This window comes from Gossypium hirsutum, chromosome D06 (genome assembly GCF_007990345.1).
Source record: "Gossypium hirsutum isolate 1008001.06 chromosome D06, Gossypium_hirsutum_v2.1, whole genome shotgun sequence".
Classification (NCBI taxonomy): Eukaryota; Viridiplantae; Streptophyta; class Magnoliopsida; order Malvales; family Malvaceae; genus Gossypium; species Gossypium hirsutum.
Genome location: NC_053442.1, coordinates 64,517,371 through 64,539,851, shown reverse-complemented (window position 1 = coordinate 64,539,851; position 22,481 = coordinate 64,517,371). Strand labels below are relative to the sequence as shown.

The following is a 22,481-nucleotide window of genomic DNA, read 5'->3' as shown; positions in this document are numbered from 1 at the left end:
AAAACCTTGGATAGAAGTTGCAAAACCAAGGTCAAGGTTGGAAATGGTCAGTTCATAAGGGCTGAAGGAAGAGGAGAGGTGCTGATAAGTACTCCTACAGGCAACAAGATTATTCCAAATGTGCTTTTGGTGCCTGAGATTGACAGAAACCTTCTCAGCATAGCTCAATTACTCGAGAAAGGCTATTCTGTTGTGTTCAAGGACAAACAGTGCCAGATTGCTGATCCAAGTGGATCAAGCCTTATGAAAGTCAAAATGACTGACAAATGCTTTGAGGTGCACTGGCCAAATGACTCAAAGTCAGCATACACAGCTTCTGTTGATGATTCCAAGCTTTGGCATCAAAGGCTCGGACATGCCAACTTCAGATCACTGGCTCGAATGGCCAAAGAGGGCTTGGCAGAAAACTTTACCAGCTCAATAAAGCATGATGATGTGTGTGAAGTTTGCCAAATAGGGAAACAGGCAAGACTGCCATTTCCTACAAACTCAGCTTGGAGAGCTTTTGAAAGACTCAGCTGGTGCACTCTGATGTATGTGGCCCGATGAGGACTGAATCACTCAGCAAGAACAGGTATTTCATCCTCTTCATTGATGATTTTACAAGGTTTTGCTGGATTTTCTTCTTAAAACACAAGTCTGAGGTAGCTCAAGTGTTTGTGAAGTTTAAAACTGCAGCAAAAACAGAAACAGGTTGCAAGCTGAAATCGATAAGGTCAGACAATGGCACTGAGTACACTTCAGCTCAGTTTCAAGCCATTTGCAATGATGCTGGTATCAAACACCAGCTTACAAATGTCTACACACCTCAGCAGAATGGGGTATCAGAAAGAAAGAACAGAAGCTTGATAGATATGGCCAGGTGCCTGTTGTTTGAGAAGAAACTGCCCAAGACCTTGTGGGCTGAGGCAGTAAACACTGCTGTCTACCTTCAAAATAGGCTTCCTACCAAAGCTCTTGCATTCAAGACACCTTTCGAGGCTTGGTTCGGTTTCAAGCCTTCATTGGCACATCTGAAAGTGTTTGGTTGTCTGTGTTATGCACAAAAACCAGCAGCAAACAGAGACAAGCTCTCTGAAAGGGCTCAATCAGGTGTTCTTATAGGCTATAGCTCAGTTAAGAAGGGCTACAGGGTGCTGGATCCTTTGACAAACAAATTCCAAGTGAGCAGAGATGTCATCTTCGATGAGAAGGCTTGCTGGAATTGGGAAAATAGTAAACCAGAAGCTGCTTCAGAAGACCTGGTGCCTAATCAAGCTGAACTCGAGCACCTTGGTCCTGAAATGGATGTTGATGATGCACCTGTGAGAGGCACAAGGCCCCTAGATGAGATTTATGAAAGAGCACAAGCTGCTATAGCAGAACCTAGTAGTTTTGAAGAAGCTGAAGCAGATGAAGGTTGGAAACAGGCTATGGTTGATGAAATCAACATGATTGTGAAGAACCAGACATAGGAGTTGGTTAAAAAGCCTGCCAACAGAAAGACCATTGGTGTAAAATGGGTCTATCGAGTGAAGCACAATGCGGATGGAAGTCTAAACAAGCTAAAGGCCAGGCTAGTTGTGAAGGGCTTCAGTCAAAGGTATGGTCTGGACTACTTGGAAACATTTGCTCCAGTAGCCAGACTCGATACAATCAGATTGCTGATTGCTGTTGCTGCTTAGAACCAGTGGACAATCCACCAAATGGATGTCAAGTCTTCATTCCTCAATGGATTCTTAGAAGAGGAGATATACATCGAGCAACCCCCAGGTTTTATAATGCCTGGTAAGGAACATTTGGTGTATAGGCTAAGAAAGGCCTTGTATGGCCTAAAACAGGCCCCTCGAGCCTGGTATGCTCGAATTGACTCATACCTGGTCAGTTTGGGATTTGAAAGGAGTGCTAGTGAGCCAACACTCTATGTTAAGAGGAATGGAGCTGAAACACAGCTTATTGTATCACTGTATGTTGATGATCTTCTAGTGACTGGAGGAGACAAGTTTATGTTGGCTGATTTCAAAACAAAAATGAAGGAAATGTTTGAGATGTCAGACCTGGGATTGATAACATATTTCCTAAGAATGGAAGTCAATCAAGTAGAAGGAGGAATCCTCTTGAAACAAAAGACATTTGCCTTGAAAGTGCTGGCTAAATTCTCAATGGAGAATTGTAAACCAATGAGCACACCAATGGCTATTGGCATGAAGCTATCGAGCCAAGAGGAACATGAATCTGTCTGTGAAACAGATTATAGAAGCCTTATTGGCTGTTTGTTGTATTTGACAGCAACAAGACCTGATATTCTATTTGCTGTGAGCATGCTGTCACGATTCATGCATTGCTGTAATCAGCAGCATTATAAAGCAGGAAAAAGGGTTCTGAGGTATATCAAAGGTACCTTGAACCATGGTATATGTTTCAAAAGGGTCAAGGAGTTGAAATTGATTGGCTATACAGACAGCGATTGGGCTGGTTCAAAAGATGACATGAAGAGCACCTCTGGTTATGCTTTTACACCTGGCTCTGCAATGATTTGTTGGAGCTCAAGAAAACAAACAATGGTGGCTCAGTCAACAGCTGAAGCTGAGTATGTAGCAGCTGCTAATGCTGTTAATCAAGCTGTGTGGCTGAGAAAAATTTTGAGTGATTTAAACCTACAGCAGAATGAAGCAACGGTGATACATTGTGACAACAAGTCAGCAGTTGTTATTGCAAAAAAATCCTGTCTTCCATGGTAGGACAAAACACTTCGATATTAAACTGTATGTGATAAGGGAGATGGAACAAGCTCGAGAAATTGAGCTGATTCATTGCAGCTCTGAAAATCAGATTGCTGATATCTTCACAAAGTCTCTTGGTGTATCAAGATTTCTAAGCCTAAAGAGGGAACTAGGAGTCTGCTGCATAGAAGTTGAGGAGGAGTGTTGAAGTCAGCTCCCATGTAGCAGCAAAGGTGGCCATGCAGGGAACGTGCTTCAACAGCAAATTGGTGCAGCAAGCTGAAGCTATTCATTTAGTTTCTTTAAATGAATGTTTTGTATTTAGTTAGGATCAAACTTAGTTGGTAGCTGCATTTTGATGTAACTAAGTGATGAATGACAAGTTTAGGTAGCTGTTTATGTATTCAAACAAGTTTACCAAGTTACTAGGCAAATTAGTGGTGTTAGGTAAGTTATTAGGTGGTAATTTGTTCGTTTTGCTAATGTAATCCCTTATATGTATTGGCATCATGTCTTCTTAATATGTTAATGAAAATTCAGCTCATTTTCATTCAAATCTCTCTCTTTCTTTTCTGTTTTCCATTGTAAGCTTTTGATTGTTTCTGCTGCAAGCCTCGAGACTTGCTGTTTAAGCAAGCTGAAATCAGCTTGTTGCTGCCTCTTGCACCAACACTTTTGCTTAACTGACAATGTAGTGCCATTGCTCACATTATGGAAGAAACATGGAAAGCAAAAGCATCATGAATTCAATCTTCAAGTTTAATGTTATTATTTAGGTGACAGCTACCTTAGACCTTGAATCTCATTAATTGTTCTTTGTTAAACTTTTGTTCTCATTTTATTTTGACTGCAATTGTGCAAGTATGAACAAAAAAAAATTTATGTTAATATCTTTCTTTTATCTATGATTAAAATGGTGGTTTATCAATAAATACTCTTTTTGAATTATTGTAATTTGTAATTGCATTTTAATTTGTATCATTCAACTAAAATTTTATTATAATATTTTGGTTGCAAGATGACCGTTCACGCAGCATGCAAAGCTAGTGAATCCTTTAATATTGGTGGACTCGCAGAAAGTGGCAAGCTTATTATTTTGGTGAACTAAAAATACGAATTGGATCTAAAGAGCTTGCTCGCAAGTTAAGTTTACAAAATATATTTTTGTTCTAGAAAATTTAGTACTTATTAATATAATATATTTAACATTTATTAGCATAAAATTTTAGTTTTTTTCCTTATTTAGAAATTTTTCTTCTTATAAATATCTCTGTTTCATTGTTCAAAAACAGAGTGAAATATAAAAAACATTAGCAGACAGTTTTGTTGCTATAATTTTCGTTTCTTCTCTGTAATTCTTTCTTCTTTTGTGTCGAAATTCCAAGAGTGGTATCAAAGTTACCTTCTTAAGGGTCATTGTTGTTCTTTTTGAGTTATACGTGGTTTCTGTTAGCTTCTCACCACCTTCACTGTTTGTTTTCAATGGTGAAGACTGTCATATAAGGGTTGTTAAGATGAAGACCTACCTACAGGCTTATAACTTGTGGGAGGTTGTGAATATTGACATTGAGCTCACACATTTGAGAGACAACACTATAGTCGCTCAGATTGAACACCATAGTGACGTGAGAGCTAAAAGATACAAGGCGATGTCTTGTATTTAGAATGGCATTTCAAATGTCATATTCACACGCATTATGGCCTATGAGATTCCAAAATAAGCTTGGGATAAGCTAAATGAGGAGTTGCATGGTTCGAATAAGACCAAACAACAACAAATCATTAATCTCAAGAGCGATTTTGAGAATTTGAAGGTGAAGAATGTTGAGACAGTGAAGCAATATGCAAACATAATTATGTCGATTGCAAATAACATAAGGTTACTTAGGGAAGATTTTGTAGATAGTAAGGTCGTTGAGAAGGTCATAACAACACTCCCTGAGAGGTATCTCTCTTTTAGAATTAATAAATTTCATGTATGCTCAAGAGCAAAAAAGAGAAATCAAGGCTTTGGGAGCACGCAGAAAAAGAAGCACTGCGAGCCATGAGTATTGATTATGTTAACCGCCAGAAACATAAGGGTAAGAAAAGTTGGACAGAGAAGAAAGAGGATAGATGGAGAGATGGTGGCAAGGAAGAAAACCCACTATGCTCTCACTACAAAAAGACAAACCATTCGAAAAGGTATTGCTTGTTTAAGCCATATATTCAATATATAAGCTATAAAAAATTTGGTCATATGAAGAGGGTGTGCAAGAATAAGGGGCACGTACAACAACAAAACACTCAGGCTCAGAATACTAAATAAAGTCAAGAAGAATTCATGTTCGCAGCATCATGCGAAGCACAGTTTGCAAAATCCTGCGAACCCTCCTACAAAGCCCAACTTGCTACCCCATGTGAATCCTTTAGCAAAAATAGAAAGAACTGGCTTGTTAATAGTGGATGCACAAATCACATGACTTTAGATGAAAGCATCTTCAAGAGGATTGACAGAAGTTGCATTTCAAAAGTTAGAATTAGAAATGGACAGTTTATTAAAGCTAAGGGAAAAAGGGATATGCTGATCAACACTCCAACAGGTACTAAAGTAATTAGAGATGTGCTTTTAATTCTTGAAATAGATCATAATCTCCTTAGCATTGATCAATTGATGGAGAAAAAATACATTGTTGTTTTCAAAGATAAATGTTGCACTATATTTGATTCTTAGGATAGGAAGTGGTCACGGTCTCAATGAATAATAAAAGTTTTGTGCTGGATTGGAACTCAATGGCTTCAAGAGCCTACACCAATTCAATGGATGAATCATATAGTTGACACAAAATAAAGAGACATGTGAACTATAATTCCCTTAGTCAAGTGTGCAAGTCAAAATCGGCTGAGAAGATAAGTAAAGTTTGAGATAAAGATGAAAATGAAGGCTTTAATTATCTTGTTGTTAAAAGCATCAGGCCTATTGTTGAAACTTATCACGAATGTGACTTAACAGTATTAGAGCCTACAATTTTTGAAGAATTTGTATGAGAAAACAACATTGGAGTTTACTGCAAGATGGTTAAGAAAGAGTGTTGCAAATTGGTCACTCATGCAATAGCAAGCAGCAAGATGAAGTGTGAGCTTGCGAGCTCACCAATATGCAAGTTGCGAACTCGAAAAAAAACCATGAGTTGAAAAATGTGTGAGCTATGAAAGTACAACTTGCAAACAAAATGAAATACGTGCTGCAAAAGTGCAAGAACACCAGAATGCGAGCTCGTCAGAGTACAAGCTTGTGAACAAGGCAAGGTGCAAACTTGAAGACATTCTAGACATTCTAGCCAAACCACTTGAAAAGATGATGCTTAAAGAGTTAAGGGATAAAATTGGTGTTCGCAGCATGAAGGCCTAGGAGGAGTGTTGCAAGATAACTGTTCATACAATATGCAAAGTTGGCGAATCCTTTAATATTGGCGGACTCACAAAAAGTGGCAAGCTCATTGCTTTGGCAAACTAAAATTACGAACTGGATTAAAAGAGCTTGCTTGCAAGTTAAGTTTACAAAATATATTTTCTTTCTAGAAGATTTAATACTTATTAATATAATATATTTTCTTGTTTCTTCTCTGTAATTCTTTTATTTTTAGTGTCAAAATTTCAACAATTTTTATACATTTTATATTTATTATTTACACTTTATTATTTTATTAGTTGTATATCTATATACTATTGTTAAACTCCTAACTGAATCCACAATAAGATGAAGAACTTACTTGTTGGTAAACCAAATATTAAATGCTAACAAGCAAGCTCCTCTTGTTAATAAACCAAATACCTCAATTCAATCAACCGTAAACACAATATAGGTCAATAAATCTTGCTTGGTCTGAGTAAATCACCCCAACTCATACTCAACACTAAAGATTGATTTGAATATTCACTTTAAGGTCAATTTAAAATGAATTATGCATAAAGTAACTTGTGAATCAATTTAAAATTTTTATAATTTTTTAATAAAAATATTTTCAGTGCAAAAGGAAAAGAAGAAAAGTCTCTTTCCTTTGTGTTTCTTTTGCTTTTTGACTTATTCCTTTAAAGCATTAAAAAGAAATTATTTGACACATACGTTATGGTCAGCTACAGTGCCTAACATGTGTATCTTGTTTTTATAAACTTTTTTTAGTTAAACCATAAAAGTGGTACCAAAATTATACTTTTTTCTTAAATTGTTATCTAATTTTTTTGTCATAAATAATACTTAAATTATATCATGTTACTCTAAATGATCAGTGTTACTAGAACAAGATTAAATTGGACAACCCAAAAACTGATCGATATAGCAGACTAAACAAAAGGGTTGAATTGATTGACTCGAAAATGGCTAGAAATTAGTAAAAATAAAAACCAAGACAAAATAGATAGTTGAACCGATTTAATAATTTTTTAAAACTTTTTAAGATTTTTATGAATTTTAATTATTTATTTAATTATTGTTGGTTCGATAATCGAACTGATTGAATTGGTTGAATCGAGAACTAGTAGTTTGACCTATTCAACAATCGATTTGATTATTAAAATACTAAATGTGATACTCTAAGATTATACCGCATTATCACCTGAAAATTTATATATACTTTTTTTTTTTAAAATTTCAAGTAATGATGCAGCGTAACACCCCCAACCCGTATCCTTCGCTGGAATCGGGTTACGAAGCATTACCGAAGATTACAGATCAAACAGACAGAAATCTCAAACATTTTATATCATCAAAACAAGACTTCAAAGCATCATTTTAATCCAAATTATAAACTCTCCAAAATTAATCTTATAACTTCATTTACAATCAAATCACCAAATAACTATTATTTAGACACTCTAGGTACATGCCGACACAATGAAATAAACATCACCATATTTGAGTTCGGGATCGTTGTTGGATGCTGAATCGGTGATCAAACTTAAGTACTAACCTGCGCAAGGAAAACAAAATCGTACGTTGAGTAAAAACTCAGTGGTATTTCTATAATCCGAATATTTAAAAATAAAAAATAAAATATGTATAATAAAATGTTAAGCACAATTGAACATTTAAAATCACACAATACTCAATTTTCATCACTTGCTAAATATATAATACATTTCCATAATTTATTCACGTATCATTTAAACAATGGCACTATCCATTCCACATTCAATTTATAAATATATAACTCGTGTATTCCATGTATTTACAACATATTTCACATTCTATTTTCAGTTTACTATCTGATATTCTTAGCCCAAAGTAGATTTTATAGAACACACCGGATATACGGAACAAATACAGAGGTGCATTATTATGCACTAATGAACAGAGAGCACTAAAGTGCTAAACAGAAAGCACAGATGTGCTAAACGGAGAGCACTGTCGTGCTAGTAATTAAAGAGCACCAACGTGCTAATAATCAGAGAGTGCACTAAAGTTCCTTAATGGCATGCCACTAATATCCCAGTAGTTCTAAATTTCATCTACTTGGGCATTAAAACTGAATTTTATACATATAGAAAATAATCCAATTATCATATTTGCACAATTTCACATTTACACATATATATTCATAATATATATATTCCTATTCAATTCAACCAATATAATTTCATCACATACCAAAACAATCCATTTCAATTGTAAAACACAATAATTCTCACCTCAATCACTTACCATAACATTTAATCAAAATACAACAATTAATAATTAGATTCGGATTATAGAAATACAAACCAGGAATTCCGGGCCATTCCTTGTCAACTATATTTTTCCCCTTTTTAGTCGAGAATTCCGATACGATGCTGGCTACAGAATTAAAACAATTAAAAAATCATCAATACAACACCATTCAATCTCACATTAAATATTTTAATTTTTACTCAATATTTTCCTAAATTCCAATTTAGTCCCTGAATCGAGACTAACTTTTATTCTCAAAACTAATTTCATATTTTCATTCCATTCCCACTTTAAACTAATTTAACTCTCTATTTTCACCATAAATCCCTAATTTTGAAATTCTCTCAAATTAGTCCCTATTAATTCAAAACTTATGTTTTATTTTACAAATTAATCCTTTACTAACTCCTAACTGGAAATTCAATCAGTTTAATCCATAATTCTTCAATTTATTCAACATGAACAACATCTAAAAATTTACTAACTTTCAAATTTTCAACTTAAAACAAGTAGTATTTTATTCTAGGATTCCAAAAACATCAAAATTATAAGAAAAATGACTAATTTGACTTACCAAATTAAACTAGAACCTCAAAAATCTCAATTCTCCTTTTTTTTCTTTTTTTTTCTCCTTTATCTTTCTCTGTTTCGTTTTTCAATTCTGTTTCTTTCCTTATTTTCTATTTGTTTGTTTTTATAATATAATATAATATAATATAATATAATATAATATAATATAATATAATATAATATAATATAATATAATATATATACACTTAAACTTTTAAGTAATATTATTATATTATATTATATTATATTATAACTTTAGATTTTTAAATAAATATCTACTTATGCCTCCTCAACTTTAAGTAATGGCATAATTCTTCTTTGATCCCTTTAATTTTTCCTTAATCCATAATTCGATTTTTACTCTTTATGCAATTTAGTCTTTTTTAATTAATTAACTATCAAAACTTTAATACCACCTTAATAAAACTTTAATACCACCTTAATGACACTCCGTAAATATTTATAAAAATATTTACGGCTTGGCTTATAGAACAGCTCATTTTCTAAAACCACTTAACCAAATAAATCTTCATAAAACACTAATTTTTAATTCAAAAAAAATCTTTCTAAAATCATATTTGACCCATAAATATTACATAATAATATTTACAAACTTATTTTCCGGATTTAGTGGCCTCGAACTATTATTTCCGATGCCACTGAAAATCGAGCTGTTACATGCAGCATAATCTTAATGTGTGATAACATCAAACTTTTATATTTGTAAGTTCAAGGACCAAAATGAATTTAATTGTTAAGTTTAAATGTTAAAATGGACAAAAAGAAAGTATAAGTTACAAAGTAAACAAAATTACTAAGTTAAAGGACCAAAAATTAATAAATTAATTATCCCTTAAAAATTATAAAAACAAGATACACATGTGAGGCACTGTAGCTTAGCCTAACCTATGTATCCAACGATTGTTTTTAGTGCTTTCAAGATGAAAAAAAAAATGAAATGATGGGAAAAGTAAAAGATAAAAGGCCAAAAAAAAGGAAAGAATTTTGTTTGCACGTTTATTATTAAAGATTATTATAAGTTTTAAAAAATGAATTTCTAAAGATTATTATTAAACATCTTCAGTAAAAAAATTTTAAAAAAATCACAAGCTGATTAAATTTTAGCTCGATTAGCATTGACAACATTGTTAGCATAGGAAAACGTGAGTTTAAACATATCCTATTTAAGGGTTGTAAATTTAAAAAACCCATAAATATTAAATTGTTAATTAGCAAAATTAAAAGAGAATGTAATTTGATATAACAAAGTTTAAAATTGACTTTCTTAATTATACCTTTAAATTATTTATGGTTGGAAATTGGGACATTCCCACATCGGATAACCTTTAGAAATCTAATTATTCTTTGCATAATAAAAAATAGATTGTGTTATTGGAAGGAAGTTAAGTTGAGAGCTGGGGTTATTACTAAATTTAATTGAGGATTTTTACGAATTAAAGAATTATTTGATAACATAAATAATTGTTTTAACAAAAATTGAGTTATTGGATTTTTTTTTTATGAACTAAAGAATAATTACATTAAAAATAAACAATAGTCATTATTAATATAAAAATATTTGTAAAATTTATAAATATTTTTAATAAAATAAAATTGTTAAAAATATATTAATTTTTTGAAGTTGTAGTATTTATCATATACTGGAACCATGTTTATTAAATGAAATAAAATTATAATGTATTTTAAAAAACCACCTCTGAAAATTTGAGCTATTAAATCCTTTCTTGAAATTAATTACAAATTTTAAATTTTTTATCCAAATTTTTTATCTAAACAAGTAAATTCTCTTTTAAATTTTTAAAAACTTTGATAAAAATAAAATTCCTCATTCTAATACACCCTCTCGGAATGAGTATCTTGGAAGCATGAGGGCATAAAGTGCTAAGATGGAGTCAAAATGGTTGGCTATGCTTCTTGTATTATAACTACACTACCAAGGAAAAGGAATTGTATCCTCATCTATTAAGAAATTTTCAATATTTGCTTTTGAATATATATGCTATTTGAATGTTGAATATTAGTATATTTCATTGTGTATATATTTAACAATTATGTTGAATGTTGTATGAATAAGGTCTTCCATATAAAATAATGTCATTAAAATTTAAGAGAGCTCTTCTTTTTTTTCTTTTTAACATGTTATATCAAAGTTGTCATTAAAATTTGATTCATATATTTTAAATATGATCCATCTCATATCTAAGTTAGTATTTACTTCCCTTTATGATGCCCAGATTGATGGAAATATTGATAATCTATTGACTTAATTAGAGTATCTTGAAATTTGAAGTCTAATTTAAAACATGGATCATAGTTTTGGGACATCTACTATAATCAAATCATATATATAGAAAAGGATGAATGTACTTGGTAGGTCTCTCTGTCTGTTATAGCGATCAAATCAAATTAATCCTTCTACTATTAAATGGATTAATTTAGTCGCTATATTATTGAAAAATTATATAAAGCCAAATTTAAACAAAGTTAACATTTACTATTTAAAAACATCATTCATTGTTTTAACAAAGGTATATTATTTTGTTTGGTGTTGAATTCTAAATGAAAAAATAATTATTATGTTTGTATTAAACAATGATTGTTAACTATAATTCCTATTTGGTCTTATTTAATCTTTTTAATAATACATTAATTTTTTAATGGTTTTCTCCTGATAATAAAACTTATTTTATCACAATAAATCAGCAAAGCAAATGCATTTAGGATGATGAAAGACGAGAAACAATGGCACCTGAATTTGGAGGAGTCTGTGCTGTGTACGAAAAGAAAGCAAAGAAAAGATAGTGGTCCACACGGGATTGACTGACTGTACACCTTATTAGCCATATGCATTAACATGTGTATCTTTAATGTGGAAAAAAGAGAGAAATGAGAGGGTTCCATGAAAATATCAATGATAAAGTTGAAAAACAAAGTAAACAATTTAAGCGATTGTGAATGAATTTCTTGGAAGCATGAAGCCTTCTTCCTTTTTCTTTTAGCATATAAAGGGGTTGCTGCATTGGCTACAAAAGCATAAAGTGGTGAGATGGAGTCGAAATGGTTAGCCATGGTTCTTGTAGTGTTATCGTTAGGTTCTGGGCTGTGTGATGGTTGCTTAGAGGAAGAAAGATTTGCTCTCTTCCAACTCAAACCTTTCTTTGAGTTCATTGATTATAAGTTTCAAGATCTAATCAATAATATATATGAAAAAGAGAGTTCATCAAATTGTTGTGAGTGGGAAAGGGTTGAATGCAACCCAATAACTAGACGAGTCACCCATCTTTTCCTTAATTATTGCAGTAACATGGAGATAGATTGGTATCTTAATGCCTCTTTGTTTCTTCCTTTTGAGAAATTACAGAGTATTTTTTTAAGGGGGAATTTCATAACCGGCTGTGTTTCCAATCAAGGTTTATTACCTTTCAACTTTATTACGAACATTTATTTCTTTTTATTATTTTGTATGTCAAAAAAATCATTTCAACTACTTGTTCATGGTTGAAATGAAATTTTATTATTGCATCAATTTACAGTTTTGGTAAGGACTAAACTGAAAATTTACCATATTTTTGGAGCCAAGACCCTGTCCCCCGATATTGCTAATTTACTATATTTCCTTATTCCTTGTAGGTTTCGAAAGGCTGTCATCGAAATTGGACAAGTTGGAGAATCTTGACTTGAGTAACAATCATTTCAACAATAGCATTTTAGCATCCTTAAGTGAACTTTCCTCGCTTAAGTCTTTAAATCTAGCTGGAAATGTATTCACAAGATCAAATCCTACCAATGGTAAAGTTAATATTTAATTATATATGATGCAGAGCTTATCCAAGTTTAAAGTAGTTTTGTCCCTTTTTTTAATATTGTTGTTGGCAGGTATTGAGATGTTATCAAAGTTGAACAATTTGGAAACTTTGGATTTATCTGGCAACCGTTTAGGAAATAACATCCTATCACAACTAGATGGTTTTGCCTCTTTAAAATCATTGCGTTTGGAGTATTGTGGACTAGAAGGAACCCTTGATATACAAGGCATGTTTCCTTTTTGAATATCATGCTTAATTTGATTGAAAAAAAATAGAAAGCTTATTAGTTAGTTGTTTTTATAAGGGTAAAGCAACATTTAGTCTTTGAATTTAGTAATTTTTTCTAACTTAGCCCATAAACTTTTTTGGTCGACATGAGTCCTAAAATTTAGCAAATTTTCAATAATTTAGGTGATGACAGGACACAATCTCATAGTGCCACATCATCTCATGGACCAAAGCTATGGAAAGATGTTAAATTCCAAGACTAATGTGGACAAAAAACAGTTCAAGAACCAAGTTGGAGAAAATTACAAAATTCAGGGACTAAATGTTATATTATCCCTTTTTAAATAACTTGATTAACTAATATATATTTTCATTGGATATGAACAGAAAGCAATAATAATTGGATGAAGTTGAAGGAGCTGTATTTAGAGGGAAATGAAATTGAGAGCCTTGGGTCACTATTCCATGGTAAACCACTTGGCTTTATTAATTGTTGTTCCAACATATCTTTTTTAAGATGAAATTACATTAACTTTTTTTTCTTTTCAGGAAAAGAAGGAATGAAGTTGAACAAACTTGAGGTACTTAGTTTAAGACTGAATTTCTTGAACAATAGCGTATTCTCATCCCTTGTTGAGCTCTCGAATTTGAAGTCATTGGATTTATTCTTTAACAAATTGGAGGGGGCAATATATACAAAAGGTAAGAATATGGTATCTTTTGATTTTATATGATTTGTTATTAGTTTTATTTGTAATTTTCCTTTCACAATTAAATGTTTTTCATCCATTTTCCAATTAATTAGACATATTTAAATAAATTGTTAATATTTATTTGCAGAAAGTAAAAATATTTTGATGAATGCTAACGTGTTTAGAATAATTTCAAATATATTATATGGTATTTGAAAAATTCTTATTTGAGCATAATTGAAAAGGTTCAACTATTATTTGGTCATTGTGTAAGGTTTCTCTTGTACGAGGCAGACTTAACTTTTACTTAACTATTTTTAAAGTTTTGATTCATGTGCAACTCATAAAAAGTTTCATCTCCATTTGAACACTTAACCTAATATTTCCATCGACAATAAAAATTTCACTACTTAATCGAAAAGCTCGCTTTCATATTTACAAAAGAATAAATATTATTTTGAAATATATATATATTATTAACATAATAAAAGAGATTAAGTGGGAATGCTCAAAATCTAACTCAAATAATGTAGTAGGCTTAATGAATAGTTCCCATTATGAATGCTTTAAATATTTAAATTAATATACTATTAGTTTTCAGATGCTAAACAAAATATACTTATTTTTAGTTTCCTTTCTAACGTTATCTTCAGATTTAAATGTTCTCAGCAATTTAGAGGAGTTGATTTTATCCGGTAATGAAGTGAATGGATTTATTCCATCTCAAGGTATTTATGATTTTTTAAAATTCTCAATTTAACATTAAATCTATTTTTTAAAAATTTTGTTATTGTTAAATTTATTATAAACTTAGGGAACATATTTGGTATATTACTGGTGGAGATTTTAGACTCCATAAGTAAAGTCATTGGGTTGACAAGTGTCCTATAGAGATATAATAAAATATTAAAAAAAAGGCACGTGTCAAATTTTAAAAAAATAAATATTTTAAGGAATAAAATAACTATAAATGTTGTTACTTGATAATGGTGCAGGACTAAGGCTGATGAATTTGAAACATCTTGATTTGAGTGGTAATGGTTTGAGTGGTAATGGTTTCAACTCTAGTATATTGTCATCTGTTGCTACACTTCCGAATCTAAAGACTTTGAGGATAGATATCTCTCAATGCAATGGATTAATAGATTTATATGGGTTGAGTAATTTGGAGGAGCTGTATATGGCCAGCAATTCAGGTAATTAGACATTTGAAGCAAATGTATAAATCATTTGCCCTGACTTGTTAACTACACATGTTCTAAAGAAATAAAGCATTGTTTGACATGCAGTTGCAGGTAATGATTGTGGCTTCTCATTACAATCATTGGGCTTATTCCCCACTTTGAAGACTCTTTCTTTAGGAGGATTTAATATTAATGAAACCACAATGGCTTCTTATTCCCACAATAGTAAGTTTTGATGTTTTCTTACAAACTAAATATTATGAATTAATTTATACATGTAGGTCTAATTATGCATGCAGTCCTTATGCTCTTCGCATTTTTTAAATTTAATTACTCTATTTTTATTCTATTCATTTCGATTGCGTGATGTTTTTAAAGCAGAAAATTTTGCTCATTATGTCAGACAAATAAAATACCGGCATATTTGAAATCGAAAATCTTACCATATTAGATTCAACATTTTATTTATTTTGTTTATTTGGCCTTCCACTCATGTAAAAAAAAAATTCGATCAAATTATTACACATTTTAATTATTTGCAAACAATGTTATAATCTAGAAAATGCAGTTAGCCACGTGAGTAAATATTTCATATTAAAAAAGCCATGTAATCCAATTTAACGGAAATCCTTTGATGATGTTATCAGTTGAATTTCAATTATTAAATTAAATGAATAGAGAGATTAAATTTTCGAGATTAAGAGTAGAGAGACTAATTAATACATTCTGTAGGATCTATTTTCAAAACAAAATTATAAAAGGATGTAAAGATGAGAATATATATTATTACCAATAACTAGACTAGCTTCTTAATTTACACAAACTACATTAACCAAATTTTGATTAATTAATTTAGTAGTTTTAATTTATGAAATGATGCTAAGGTGCCGTTTAAGTTTTTCTAAGAAATTGGTTTTTCAACGTTGTAATTTTCCGTCAAACTAATGCATTCTGCAGGACTTATTTTCAAAAAAAAAATTATAAAAGGATGTAAAGATGAGAATATATATTATTACCAATAACTAGACTAGCTTCTTAATTTACACAAACTACATTAACCAAATTTTGACAAATTAAAACAGAAAAACTAACATCTCAATTTATGTAAAATAAAAGAACGAAACTCATAATTTCAAATCCTTATTTTCTTCATAGTTTTATAAATATACTTTGTTTCCCATATTTTTTTTCAAAATATAACTTGCAGTTAATGTTGTTGAACAGAAAGCCTAAATTTGAGAAGTTTGGAAGAGTTGGAGTTGTTTTACTCATCTTTACCTTCAAACATTATTCAAGTTTTTGGACCACTCATTTCTCTTAAAAAATTGACCGCCTATCGTATCAATGGTAACAACACTCCACCTATGCATGGTAAATATTCTATTTTCAGTTACTCATCATCATTTTAGTTTTATAAATCTCTAGATTTAATATATATAAATCTATTGCTTTTTGAATTTTGAAATATAATTTCTCTTAGATGTGGTAATTCAGATTATAGATTCAGATATCTATAAATCTGATATGCTTCTTTTATATTCGAATGCTATAAATTCAGATAATACTCGGATTCAAAATGGATATGGATAGATACATGTGAATTTGCTTTGCTTATTCACATAAAGCCATAAAGGAAGGATATTCAAATCCACTTTATAATTTTGATTTTATATATATAAATAAATAAAATTAACTACTCCTATTTCTTTGAATATTAAAATGCATATATTCAAATTTAATAGAAATTTACTAACAATACACCAATTAGTCTTTAAATTTCAAATTTCACAAGTAGAAAAGCTAAAACTTTAAATTCTATAAACCTTATGGGCCAAAGAAAAAAGGTTAAACACACTAAAGGCAAAGAATTAGGGCTTAGCATCTTGAATGCCTAGATTTGAATCTCATCACGTGTAGATTCTCTCCCAAATAATATATTCTAATTTTCACTCTTGAATATTTTATATTGAATTGATTATTATTCTAATTAATTGAAAATATTTTATTTATTATTTAGATTTGTACCTATTTGTAAACTCCTTAAATATATACATATATACTACTACTTTTGCAGGTGTCTGTGAATTCACAAATCTCCAAGAGTTGGGTATCAATGGCTGTAATCTAAAGGGTAGCTTACCCATGTGTTTCTCCAACCTCACTTCCCTTAAAATGTTATCTCTCTCTTCCAATCAGTTTTCCGGAAATATATCTATCCTTAAGAGCCTAAAATTGCTTGAATCTTTGGACCTCTCTTCTAATCAGTTCTCTGGAAATATATCTGCCCTTGAAACTCTAACATCCCTCCAATCGTTGGATGTTTCAAACAATAAATTTCACATCCCAAGCTCATTAAGACCCTTGTTCAACCTTTCAAAACTCAAGTACCTCTATGCAGATAACAACACCATACATGCTGATGATCATGAGTGTTGATAAGTTAAATTAAAAAGGGGTTGAAAAGTCAAAAATGGTGGGAGGTGCAATTGGCACCGAAAGAAAAAAAAATAGTTGGCAAGTTGTTTAAAGTTGAAAGGGATAATTGCAATTTTGGTCCCTAATTTTTTAGGCCATTCGCAAGTTAGTCCCTGAACTTCAACTATAAATAGGCCTAACCATTTCTCATTTCAACCATCCCAACCAATCTTTCTCTCTTAGTTTTCTCTCTTCTCCCATTTGAGAATTCTTAAGGAATTCTATTTGTTTGTAATATTTTGGAGATAGTAAAGTTATCATCTGGTGTTAGTGCCCGAGGACGTAGGTATAATTTACCGAACCTCGTTAAATCTCTTGTGTTCTTTCTTGTCCTATTTTTCTTTCAATATTTGAGGGTATAATAGTAGTATTTAATTGTGCTATTAAATTACTATAGAAGGGATATTCTGTCTAAGGAAAGACTTGGTATTTAAGAGATCCATGTGATCCACCTCTCTTCCCTGGGAATTGAACTTTGTGTGATTTTTTAGTACAATAATTTACACGCTTCCGACCCTATTGGAACAACAAGTGGTATCAAGAGCCGAAGGTTAATCGTAGTATGCTCTGTGGTTGCAGTTTAAACTGATCTTCCACATCAGAAAAGATTTCCTTAGGTATATTGAAAGATTATGGAGAAAACGGTCGGTGTAGGAGCTTCAACATCGTCCATGTGGACAAGACCGACAATTGCAAATGCAAGATTGGCCGTGGAGATCTTTGATGGCACGGGCCATTTTGGTATGTGGCAAAGTGAGGTTCTAGATGCCCTTTTTCAGCAGGGTCTAGACATTGCCATTGATGAAGAGAAACCAGATGATGTACAAGAGAAAGATTGGAAGGCGATCAATCGGTTGGCATGTGGCACAATTCGATCATGCCTTTCTCGAGAGCAGAGGTATGCTTTTTCAAAGGAGACTTCTGCAAATAAGTTGTGGGTGGCACTTGAAGAAAATTTTTTGAAGAAAAACAGTCAAAATAAGCTCCACTTGAAGAAAAGACTGTTTCGCTTCACATACGTCCCAAGTACCACAATGAATGATCACATCACCAAATTTAATCAGTTAGTCACTGATTTGCTGAATATGGATGAGACATTCAAAAATGAAGATTTGGCTTTGATGCTGTTGGGGTCACTTCCTGAGGAGTTTGAGTTCCTAGAAACTACTCTACTTCATGGCAGGAGTGATATATCTCTGAGCGAAGTCTGTGCGGCCTTATACAGTTATGAACAGAGAAAGAAGGACAAACAGAAAAACTCAATCAGAGATACAGAAGCTTTAGTAGTCCGAGGTCGTTCATACACTCGGAAGAAAACTCAAAAGGAGAGATCAAAGTCAAAGTCCAGACTCGGGAAAGATGAATGTGCTTTTTGTCATGAGAAAGGCCACTGGAAGAAAAATTGTCCAAAGCTGAAGAATAAGGGAAAAGCTGCTGTAGATGCTTGTGTTGCTAAGCATGATACTAGTGACTCTGAACTATCACTGGTTGCATCATCATCGTCGTTCCATTCAGATGAGTGGATATTGGATTCGGGTTGTACCTATCATATGTCCCCTAACCGGGAGTGGTTCTCTGATTTAGTAGAACTAAATGGAGGAGTTGTTTATATGGGCAATGACAATGCCTGTAAAACTGTTGGGATAGGTTCAATCCAATTAAAGAATCAAGATGGATCAACCAGAGTTCTGACTGATGTTCGGTACGTGCCCAGTTTGAAGAAAAATCTTATCTCATTGGGAGCCTTGGAATCCAATGGTTCAGTTGTTACTATGAGAGATAGGATTTTGAAAGTGACATCTGGCGCACTTGTGATATTGAAGGGCATCAGGAAAAATAACTTGTATTACTACCAAGGTAGTACAATTATTGGAGCAGTCGCTGCAGCTTCCGGTAACAAAGACTTGGACTCAATGCAGTTGTGGCATATGAAGTTGGGACATGCCAGCAAAAAATCCTTGCAAATTCTGGCAAAGCAAGGATTGTTGAAAGGTGCAAAGGCTTGCAAATTAAAATTTTGTGAGCACTGTGTTCTGGGAAAGCAAAAGAGAGTGAAATTCGGCACTGCTATCCATAATACAAAAGGTATTTTGGAATACATTCACTCAGATGTGTGGGGGCCTTCTAAAACACCTTCGTTGGGAGGAAAACACTACTTTGTTACTTTTGTTGATGACTTTTCCAGAAGAGTTTGGGTGTATACCATGAAAACTAAAGATGAAGTGCTTGGAGTTTTTCTTAAATGGAAAACTATGATCGAAAACCAGACTGGCAAGAAAATCAAGCGGCTTAGGACGGACAATGGAGGGGAATATAAAAGTGATCCGTTCTTCAATGTGTGCCAAGAGTATGGTATTGTTCGACACTTCACAGTTAGGGATACACCACAACAGAATGGAGTGGCAGAGCGTATGAATCGAACATTGCTGGAGAAAGTTCGATGTATGTTGTCCAATGCTGGGTTGGGCAAGCAATTTTGGGCTGAGGCTGTGACATACGCTGGCCATCTTGTTAATCGTTTGCCATCATCTGCATTAGAAAGAAAAACTCCTATGGAGGTATGGTCTGGAAAACCGGCTACAGATTATGATTCCTTACATGTGTTTGGATCCACTGCATATTACCATGTGAAGGAGTCAAAGTTAGATCCGAGGGCAAAGAAAGCTCTCTTTATGGGAATCACTTCTGGAGTGAAGGGATTTCGTCTTTGGTGCTTAAGCACAAAGAAAATGATCTGTAGCAGAGATGTTACCTTTGATGAATCTGCCACATTGAAAAAGGTAGCAGATAAAGATATTCAGACGAGCAATACTCCACAGCAGGTGGAGTGTACTCCAAAACAGGTGGAGTTTGAGCAGATGGGGATTTGCCCAGTTAATAAGTCTAATTCTCCAGCCACAATGGAGGAATTAGAGGTTGAAGAGGTTCTGACCCAAGAACCACTAAGTACACCAGAACCAGTTGCAGTTGCAAGGCCACGGAGAGAAATTCGTAAACCTGCTCGATTTACTGATATGGTGGCCTACGCCCTTCCCGTTGTTGATGATATTCCTATCACTTATCAAGAAGCAATGCAAAGCTTAGAAAGTGATAAATGGAAAAGCGCCATGGATGAAGAAATGCAGTCTCTCCTGAAGAACAATACTTGGGAGTTGGCGCAATTACCGAAAGGTAAAAGGGCAATCGGATGCAAGTGGGTATTCGCAAAGAAAGATGGATCTCCTAGCAAGAAGGATATTCGCTACAAGGCAAGATTGGTAGCTAAAGGCTACACTCAGAAGGAGGGAATTGACTACAATGATGTATTTTCCCCTGTTGTGAAGCATTCCTCCATTAGAATTTTGTTGGCCTTGGTAGCACAGTTGAATTTGGAGCTAGCTCAACTTGATGTTAAGACGGCTTTCTTGCATGGTGAGCTAGAAGAGGAGATCTATATGACTCAGCCAGAAGGATACACAGATGCTGGTGGTAGAAATTGGGTTTGTAAGCTTAACAAATCGCTATATGGATTGAAGCAATCCCCGAGGCAGTGGTACAAGCGATTTGATAGCTTTATGAGAAGGCAGAAGTACACAAGAAGCAAATATGACAATTGTGTGTATTTGCAGAAGCTGCATGACGGATCTTTCATTTATCTACTCTTGTATGTTGATGATATGTTAATCGCTTCGAAGAGCCAAAATGAGATAGATAAGCTGAAGGCTCAGTTGAATCAAGAGTTCGAGATGAAAGATCTAGGTGAGGCCAAGAAGATTCTCGGCATGGAGATAAGTAGAGATAGACAGAGAGGCAAGCTTTGTTTGAATCAGAAGCAATATTTGAAAAAGGTATTACAATGTTTTGGTGTAAATGAAAACACAAAACATGTAAGTACCCCACTTGCTTCTCATTTGAAACTTAGTGCTCAATTATCTCCGAAAACTGAAGAAGAAAGAGAATATATGGCAAAAGTCCCATATGCTAATGCAGTTGGGAGTTTGATGTATGCGATGGTGTGTACGAGGCCTGACATTTCACAAGCTGTTGGAGTTGTGAGCAGGTATATGCATGATCCTGGAAAAGGACATTGGCAAGCTGTAAAATGGATTCTACGGTATCTTCGAAAAACCGTAGATGTTGGTTTAATTTTTGAACAGGATGAAGCACTTGGTCAGTTTGTAGTTGGATATGTTGATTCCGACTTTGCTGGTGATTTAGATAAACGTCGTTCAACTACGGGGTATCTGTTTACTCTTGCGAAAGCCCCAGTGAGTTGGAAGTCTACCTTACAGTCTACAGTAGCTGTGTCTACTACAGAGGCAGAATATATGGCAGTTACAGAAGCTGTTAAGGAGGCTATTTGGCTTAATGGATTATTGAAAGACTTGGGAGTTGTTCAAAGTCACATTAGTCTATATTGTGACAGTCAAAGCGCTATTCATTTAGCGAAAAATCAAGTCTATCATTCAAGAACCAAGCATATCGACGTAAGATATCACTTTGTGCGGGAAGTCTTTGAAAAAGGAAAAATTCTACTTGAGAAGATTCCGACAACAGATAATCCCGCAGATATGATGACCAAGGTGGTAACAACAATCAAGTTTAATCATTGTTTGAACTTGATTAACATCCTGAGAATTTGAGCACCTTTAGGTGTATGGCGCTCGAGAGCGCATTTGGAGGCACTACAAAAGATAGCTTTATCGAATTTGGGGAGTTGAAGGAAGTGTGTGAAGATGTGATTATCCTAATCAAATCTTCAAGGTGGAGATTGTTGATAAGTTAAATTAAAAAGGGGTTGAAAAGTCAAAAATGGTGGGAGGTGCAATTGGCACCGAAAGAAAAAAAATAGTTGGCAAGTTGTTTAAAGTTGAAAGGGATAATTGCAATTTTGGTCCCTAATTTTTTAGGCCATTCGCAAGTTAGTCCCTGAACTTCAACTATAAATAGGCCTAACCATTTCTCATTTCAACCATCCCAACCAATCTTTCTCTCTTAGTTTTCTCTCTTCTCCCATTTGAGAATTCTTAAGGAATTCTATTTGTTTGTAATATTTTGGAGATAGTAAAGTTATCATCTGGTGTTAGTGCCCGAGGACGTAGGTATAATTTACCGAACCTCGTTAAATCTCTTGTGTT

The 22,481-nt window shown here is 33.1% G+C and overlaps 2 protein-coding genes across 9 annotated transcripts in view; both read left to right on the top strand.

Annotated features, from left to right (window-relative positions):
• Positions 1–1,498: 1,498 nt before the first annotated feature.
• On the top strand, positions 1,499–2,910 carry LOC121218447 (uncharacterized mitochondrial protein AtMg00810-like). The gene is made up of 3 exons (XM_041095636.1): positions 1,499–1,767; positions 1,880–2,677; positions 2,721–2,910. Exons 1-3 carry the CDS (start codon positions 1,499–1,501, stop codon positions 2,908–2,910), a joined length of 1,257 nt encoding a protein of 418 aa, XP_040951570.1.
• Positions 2,911–11,860: 8,950 nt separating this feature from the next.
• LOC107923512 (receptor like protein 21) overlaps positions 11,861–22,481 on the top strand; it is a 63,835-nt gene continuing 53,214 nt past the window's right edge. For 6 of the 8 annotated variants that reach the window (XM_041096213.1, XM_041096211.1, XM_041096212.1 and 3 more), the window contains exons 1-5: positions 11,861–12,389; positions 12,610–12,768; positions 12,856–13,011; positions 13,401–13,481; positions 13,563–13,715. In XM_041096213.1, coding sequence (XP_040952147.1) covers positions 12,026–12,389; positions 12,610–12,768; positions 12,856–13,011; positions 13,401–13,481; positions 13,563–13,715 — 913 coding nt within the window. In that variant the 5' untranslated portion in view covers positions 11,861–12,025. Of the gene's footprint in view, positions 12,390–12,609; positions 12,769–12,855; positions 13,012–13,400; positions 13,482–13,562; positions 13,716–14,358; positions 14,434–14,700; positions 14,902–14,994; positions 15,115–22,481 lie in introns of all 8 variants that reach the window. The other 2 variants (XM_041096214.1, XM_041096216.1) reach the window with 2 other exon arrangements.